At 41.2% G+C, this 8,649-nt stretch overlaps 1 protein-coding gene across 1 annotated transcript; it reads left to right on the plus strand.

Annotated features, from left to right (window-relative positions):
- Window positions 1–630: 630 nt before the first annotated feature.
- On the plus strand, window positions 631–3,358 carry BDB00DRAFT_757452 (lactate permease; the record flags this gene model as incomplete). The annotated part of the gene is made up of 9 exons (XM_053118987.1): window positions 631–824; window positions 905–1,018; window positions 1,207–1,337; window positions 1,461–1,518; window positions 1,592–1,859; window positions 1,997–2,257; window positions 2,420–2,493; window positions 2,571–2,637; window positions 2,714–3,358. 9 exons carry the CDS (start codon window positions 631–633, stop codon window positions 3,356–3,358), a joined length of 1,812 nt encoding a protein of 603 aa, XP_052983341.1.
- Between the last annotated feature and the right edge of the window lie 5,291 nt (window positions 3,359–8,649).

The following is an 8,649-nucleotide window of genomic DNA, read 5'->3' on the forward strand; positions in this document are numbered from 1 at the left end:
TATGGACAAAAGACAGTGCCCGCCAGATCAGGAATAGTTGTTGTAAGTACATATGCGCGGGCTTCGCTTTGTCCGAGTTCTCACACACAAAAATCCATGGGTTATTATAGTAGATGACGAGGCCGAAGATGGCGGATGAACACGGAGGATTAATGATGCAGTTGTGAAAACAGTGATTCCTTCAATTCTATTATCACTATGCTCTTGTGAAGCGTGCATGTGCGTGTGTATGTATTGCTTTTCTATGTCTCGCTTGATGTCAAATCAGGTTATGTTGCGCCCGCACTTACTGCGAAAAAAGAAAAACTAACAGCCTCACTACCCCACATTTTTACTTTCGTGGACCTTGAGTTCAACCCCGCATGAGAAAAAAACAGCCAAGCTTGTGGGCCGATACCTTTGCCACTTGTGTGTGGTAAGCCGGTGGTGCTACTTCTAATGCTACTAATAGCTACTGCAGCTGCAGCACTAGCTCCTGAAACTACTGTATACATCTCCAGTGCAGATAAAAACCTGTCGATTTTCTCCTGATATTGGACTTTTTCTCCTCCCTTTTTCTTTTCTTAATTTGACTGTGTGTTTTACGTCTTTCTTGCCCCCTTTCCCTTCTCTCCTGGTTGCATCCGATAAATGTCGACAAGTCATCCAGAGATTCCACAGTCAGCCTACGACGAGGGGCTGTTTATCCAGCCCATCGCACCAATCGGCGGCAGTCTTGTAGGATCGTTCTTTGTAGGCGTCATTCCCCTTATCGTCGTCTTGATCATGCTGGGTGCGTTCCGTCTGCCAGCCCATGCTTCCTCATTAACAGGCTTGATTGTCAGGTATGAAAGAGAGAGGACCCTTGATCTCCACATATAATACTGTAAAATCAAGCAAAATACTCATTTTGAACCCCTTTTAGCATATTCATAGCCATATTTGGGTGGGATATGCCAGCGCAGCAAGCATTTCAGTCGATTGGAAACGGTATCGTCTTTGCTAATTGGCCAATTATGTGGATCGTTGTGCGTAGATTGTCTCTCTTGCTTCTTCAAAACATTACAAATAAGTAGAATGTCCTTTAAAACTTACCTTAAAACTGACTTACATTAAATGCCACGTATAGGTCAACGCTATGTAAGGATTGTTTACATCTCGGTCTCTAGACGAAAGGGAGGCGTTGTTTATTTTAATTTTATTTTCTGTCCTCCATGCATCTTATAGGTTCGTCTACAACATGGCTGTGAGGTCAGGCGTATTTGATATTTTCCGACGATGGATCGTCACGAACACGCCACCGGATATGCGTGTCTTGCTTCTTGTTATCGGATATGCTTTTGGTGCCTTACTGGAAGGTAAGGTAACGGGATGAATTGGAGTGGTGGGAGGGGTTATCGGCTCTTTGTAGGTGTGTCTTTCTATTCAGCACCAAGAAATTAAGGCTTACATGCTGAACTGGAATCATTTTATCTCAAAAGGTGTGGCTGGATTTGGTACTCCAGGAGCAATTTGCTCTGCCTTGATGGTATCACTTGGGTAAGACAAAAGAAGTATGTTTCTGGAGAATCTATAGACTAGCGATATTAAAGTATTCCTACACCATTGCTAGTTTCGATAAAGTCAAAGCCCTGACATACACGCTTATCTTCGATACCACGCCTGTTGCTTTTGGTGCTTTGGGTATTCCTGTCATCACTTTGGCCAATCTGACTGGTCTCCCCGTCATGAGCTTGTCTGCCATGATGGGTCGTCAACTTCCCTTCGTCAGTGTATTTTTGCCAATTTATGCATTGACTTTCTTCGCCGGTTTCCGAGCCGGCTTTATCGAGTGCTGGCCGCCAGCATTGGTCGCTGGCGTTTCATTTGCTTTGATCCAGGTAAAGAGAAATTATATCTTTTGAAACGATCTACCTTTTCCTTTTCTTGTATGAGATCAGTCAGCTAAAACATGAACAATAATGCACGTGCATCTCTCCCCGCCAAAAAAAAATGCAACCATGCAAAATTAAAATAGGCCATTTTCGCCAACTGGGTTGGTCCAGAATTGCCCGACTTGATTGCCGGCCTGGCATCGCTGTTAAGTCTGATCGTCTTCTTGCGATACTGGAAACCGCCTTACCGCGAAGAGTTCGCCTGTGTATATGCTCCCACAAAGCAGCATAACGATGAAGAATCAGCAGGTGCTGTTGCACCCACCGATGATAACTTGAACAACGGAAAACATCAAGTTGCGTCCGCTGGTAGTACGCAAGATCACTCAAATGAAAAGGTAGAAGTTTCCCAGGAGGAAAAGGACAATGGCGGAAATAATAGCCCTAGTGGCAGCGCTAGCGGCGCAAAGGATGACAGCAGCATGCATTCAAAAAGCAGTAAACAACAAGGTGCTGCAGGTGCTGCCGCTCCTCCAGATCCTGAGTCAATCACGCCTATTTCTGAGATCGCTAAACCTACTCTGTATGAATCGATTTTGGCATGGAGCCCATGGGTGTGCATCGTTGTGGTGGTGATTATGTAAGCACAAATATTTAGTAATTTTCTACAAGTTATTTTTCAAAGTATGATTGATCTCTTGAATTCTCGTTGATTAGCTGGTCCTTTGTCCATGTCCCTTCGTATGGCGCTATCAAGGTGGAATGGCCCCAGCTTCACGAACGTGTAAGTCACTGTGTGGTCATTATCATGTTTATGGAATCAAGAACAACTTATAACGTTTCAAACACATCATATATAGGTATGGTTAACGCTGTATGGTAGAAAATACGCTGCAATTTGGAACTTTGAACCGCTTGCTACTGGCACTGCTATCCTTATTTCCAACATTCCGTTCACCTGCCTTGTTCTGTACAACGGCTCAAGCCCTAAAATCATTCCACGTGCATTGCGGGATACTTTTTTGCAGCTATGGATCCCTATCCTCACTGTCTCATTCATTATGGCACTCGCGTACCTTTTCAACTTTAGCGGTATCGCGTATACCATAGGCATGACGCTTTCTTCCGTTGGCAATGCATTCCCATTCTTGTCTGCATGGCTTGGTTGGGTCGCCTGTTTCTTGTCCGGTAGTGACACATCCGCCAACTCGCTGTTTGGTAACTTGCAAGTTGTTGCTGCCCAACAGATCGGATTGTCAGCTGTGTTGATGGCTTCTACTAACTCGAGTGGTGCTGTCACTGCAAAGATGATTTCGCCCCAGACATTATCCACTGGTGTGTCAACCATTGGTATGCAAGGTCGTGAGGGCTATGTATTCCGTCGGACAGTTCTACACTCAATTTTCATGTGTTCCATCATGGGTATGATCGCGTGTATCCAGCAATTCGCCACCCCGGGTATAATTCCTGCCGGAGACGAAGTGTTGGCCACAGGCGGTGCATAATCATGTCCAGCCTCTTTTAATTCTTTACACGTTAATCAAACTAGTAACTATACTTCTTCCCTTAAGTTGTATATATATATTTATCTCTTATTTCTACCACAATTACTGGTTGGTATGTTCCATAGCTACTTGCAGCACGAATAATGTTATATTCTACCACAAAACAAACATCCAATAAAGTCACTACTGTATAAAATATTTCCCTTCACAACAAGCAATTAAACTCTGGTGGTAAAAGCTCTAATATATATATGCCAAATCTGTACTGGACTACTTTCAAACCCTTCGATAGCCTTCTTTTCATGCTTTATAAAACGGACATATTCTTCGAACTACATCCCATGACTGCAGGTTTTGTTTGACAGTACTATATTGGAACAATAGCCATAAAGTGCTTAACAATGCTCCATAGGAATCCAGATCGTATTTCTATAAGCGACGTACACATATCAACGTTAAAAAATGATTTATTATTAATTCATGCACTGAGTCCCATGCACGTATAGCACAGTATAAATTGCCTGTGAAGCATGGTATGGTATTATGTAAAAACTGTATCTACCGTTGTTAAAATATCACGTATTACTTACTTCTTTAACGCTTGCAGCTTTTTACAACAATATAACACAGACAAGTAGGAAGATCTGTAGTAGACGGATCACAGGAAGTTCTAGCCAATTTTATCTTCTTCTTGCCACACTGAAGAGCTAGAATTGGTTGTTAAGAATAAAATGAAACGACCATCACGACATACGTAACATGTAGCGGATTCGATAAGGTAAGCAAAGACGCGAGTATGATGATCATCGCGTTTGGGTACAACATCTGTCGCCTCTCTCTCTCTCTCTCTCTCTCCCAGCGATAAGTAGGCATTTGGATATATAGATATAAATAATATATTATTATAAAAATATAATGATTACATTTTCTACCATATAAATATCTTTTATAAGCCACTCGAAAAAAAGGAATGCTTTTGTGGAAAGCTTTTGTGGTGTTGTTGCAATGTAGAAGCGCGGGAAGACATGGATCCATCCAAGAGCTCTGTTTGAATTACTGTGAAGCACTTTCATAAATAGACTAACTCGATCTGGACGTTGCGCAACCTACTATGCTCTGTTTTGCCGGTCGTTACTGATCGCTGGTTTCTTGAAAAAGACATTGCTCGTAACGAACTATGTATTTAGTAACGAACGATTTCTTTTTTTACGGGTGTTTCGTAATTCACTGGAGCAACATTTGGTTTTCCGCCTGAGAGCAGAAATTGTGCTTTCAGGTGTACTTGTAATGCGAGGATTTTATAAGCTGTGGTGCTCATGCATTACCATAACGAATAAAAGCTTATCCACTGAGATAGAGATAAACACGATATCAACCAGCAACTATTGCCAGCAATTCAGTATTGTTCACATTGATCCGCGATCAGCTCATAGTAATGTTACACAAGCAAGTTGCAAAATAAAGTCCGGTTCATGCTGATGCTCGAGCTTGTAATGTACTTCACTTTATATTGTAGGAACTGCACCCATAATAATAGAGGTAAGTATCATGTTAAGCGTATATTTGTTATAGATCAATGTATTCACATGAATACATCTTCATACCAAGTGAACGTACCGAGTAAAGGTCTTGGCAATGCAGTGTCTAATCAGGAGCCTGGGGATCATACGCTCGAAGCAACCTACAATCGAAATGAAAACTACAGGTGAAGTGAACGGAGACTTACCGACGACAAACAAAAAAAAGAAGAAGACAATGGAGGCCAGCGCGTAGAGAAAGAAGGAAAAAAACCGAACGTTTGAGCTGCAGCAAGCATCCAACGAGACGTAAACAGGTCTCATTGTTATTACGACGACCAGTAAATAGGTTTCATATTCATGAACGAGCACATCGATTTACCATATGATATACCTTATACATGCATATGCTTTTTTTCTACCTATATTGTCACAAGAGGTGCTGGTTTCATATATATGAATGATCAAATTATGTCGTCAGTCTATGTCTTGTCGCGATATTGTGCTCTACAAAGAAGATGCCCATTGTCATATATTCTCCTGTACGTTACCGAAGATATATCCATAAAGTACACTTGATTTAACCCATTGGCGGCCTTTGTCCCGAATACATTGTGTCCGTGGTAAGGTTTGAGTTCCTTGCTCAAGGCCGTTGTTTTTTGGCCAACTTGATTTTATACCCACGCATCTGCCGTCTTCGACGAAGCAATATCCTTATTCCGCCCCAAAATAAGAGTTGGGTTGGCCCCCCCAGTTTTCAATTTTTTTTTGAAAGTCAGCAGGAGACGCGTTGACGCGTCAGTAGTGGGAGGACTTAGGAGACCAAACATTCTTTCTTTCATTATACAAAAAACGAGCGTAATTCAGCATTGAAGTAAGCAGAGATTTTGGCTAGAGCAAAGGAAAGAATGTAGATCATGCATGACTAGGCAGGGGATGAAAACGGACAAGAAAAAAAAAGGAATATAAGGGCGAGCTTTAATTTATTTCCCTTTGTCGTTCTAAATCTGCTAAACAGGAATCACAGCGGTGTGCTGTATACCAACGATTCGACTTTGAACGGTTAAATGAACCACTTCACAAGATTAACAGCAGCCTAATTAACGGATGGTGTTCAAGATGTGACGACATTGTTAACACAGAGCAGTCCAAAAAAAACAGTAGGTACAGTATTTCGGGTGTAACAACTTTTGTTTTTTCCCCTTGACTAATCTTGCGAATCAGTCTACAGAGATCGACAGCCAAGGGATGAACCAACATGAATATACTACTAACAGCTAACTACAGAGCTGTGCAAACAAAGAAAAACCAAACCAACGGTGTGCTGTCATTGCCGGCCTTCCTGACACACTGCTTTTGCTTTGCTGATTTGGTTTTCGACGACGAAGTTTCAACAAGATTCATTAGTCAATGCTCAACAAATTGGAGAGGTCGAACATTTCGATTCTCAATGGCTAGTCAGCAATCTGCAAAACGATCGACGATTACGGAAGTCCTGATGCTGACATTGTGGATAAAAGAAGGTAAGAAGTCAAAGCGGTTTTGCTACAGTATATTCTGCATCTATGTTGGGATCGCGTTTTTTGGATAGAAACGCGCACACACGATATATACATGCACACACACGATATGCGCACACACGATATATACACGCACGCATATGATATACGCACACACAATATACGCAGACGCACACACGAAATACGCACAGCCAGAAGATGAAGCAGCTGCTGGATATGGCGACTACAATCAGTGATGCAATATACATATATGCTGTTTGGAGTGTTGGATACGACTGTGGCAAGGGATTATGCTGGATTGATGTGCACTCCTTCTGGCAACGCTATGGAACGTCACTGTCATCAACGGCACGACCGATCTGTCACTAAATGAAAGGAAGCATTTTACATTTTTTGCTGCGATTTATGTTCAAGCAATCGCACATGGATGAGCAATATCCTTATATAGCCCCAAAAATAAGATATGGGTCTTTCTCCCAAAGTTCAACTTTCACTTCAAAGTCAGTTGCGAGTGGTGTTGACTTTGCCGAATTGCTTCTTCGTGGTGGCAAACCAACTACTGCGAATCGTATAAGCACAATGGCTGTGCTTTATGGTGACCTTGGCATCAGAAATGCTCTATAGTTTTCTCTAAAGAGGCTCAGAGAAAAAAAGTGCGGCACGAAAAAAGGCAGCAAAAAGCAAAAGGTGAGCACATTTCTTCTTTTTTCTCAATCTGTTTTAACAAATCTGGAGAAATAACATTAGTAGGATCGGCTTGAGAAACATATAGTCAACGTCACCCACGAACTTGGAGGAAAGACCCATTTCTTATTTTCGGGGCAATATAAATATATTGTTTGATCAATGGAAACGACACGTGCACGTGATAAACGTAAAGCTGTAGACCGTAGTACAGATGGTACGTATTGTGGTTTATATTCTTGCAACGCATGACAGCCTTCTTTATTCACGCTTTCCCTATTGCCAATTCACTAACAACCGCTATTCAACAAAACCACAAATACACACCCATCGTCTACCTCAGAGCAAGCACAAAACACTGTAAACGTCAACACTCCAAAAAAAAGGCCAAGCTCACCACATGGACAGAGGCGAAACGCGTTTTCGTCCGAAACCTATTCCTCATTGATCCAACCGTGACATTCAAAAAAGCAGCAAATGTTCTCAATGACAATTTGAGCGAACTACAAAAAAAAAGATGATCATCGAAATACAAAAAACGTGTACAATGCGGACCAGATCAAAGCAATCATTACGGGTGTAATCACTAGACTCTAGTGTCAAAAAAGCAAATAAACATAGTGCTAATTTGATGTACATATCATTCGTTCCTGGTAGACACCTCTCACTCTATATATTTCTGGACACGATACATGTATAAACAAAATTAGAATGATTTTAAATAAAGATCTCAAATTCTCAGTATTTGGCTGATATGTTGGCCGAAGCTCTTTACCTATTCATAACACGACAATGATTCAAATTAGCAGCTACAAGAGAAACCAGTTTATCGAATCAAAGTAGTGTTACGTTGCCATTTTCACACGAATTCCGAGATAAAACAGTTGATGGATGCTATTGTGGAGTACACAAACTTGTTACTGATACGATATAAACACTAGAACATTGTGTATTGTTAATTAGCTTATGTAGCAGTGTTGATAGATGATATAGCATTTAACCATCATGCCTCTCCAGTTGTTGTTTTGAAAAATAGGGTTTGTCTCATCTCATCGTAAAGTTGATGAGACTTAGGTGCCGACAAAGATACAAAAAATATGGCTCGCGAATTATGCTGCTCAAGCGATAATCACTTCAAAGATCAATGCGGCTACGTCCAAGTTGCGCAAAAATTAATGACACGCTTATTGAGACGATGACAAGCAGTAAAACATGCTTAGCCGTTTGATTTATCAGATACTTAGTGGACATACCAGGCGCTCGAGTAACGGACGAGTAATTGAACCTGGTGCGGGTTAGTAATATTAAGCTCTTTATCCTTTTCTGCATTCAGAGTGCTTAATCGTGGGTTTTCGATTGCGTAAGCTTAGTATACTACAAATATATATTTGCCGAGAAAGCTATACAATTTTTGTGCAGGTTACATGTAAGGTAATGTTCCAGAACATTTGACAAGGGGAATAGCAGGAATAGACCATTTGTGCGTAATCGAAGCACAGAAAAAAAAACAGCAAACGACTTGTAAGAATCTATATAAATGATTTATTGCTAACAACTTAAGCAGGCTCAT

The sequence above is a fragment of the Zychaea mexicana genome (genome assembly GCF_025766255.1).
Source record: "Zychaea mexicana strain RSA 1403 chromosome Unknown BDB00scaffold_11, whole genome shotgun sequence".
NCBI lineage: Eukaryota > Fungi > Mucoromycota > Mucoromycetes > Mucorales > Lichtheimiaceae > Zychaea > Zychaea mexicana.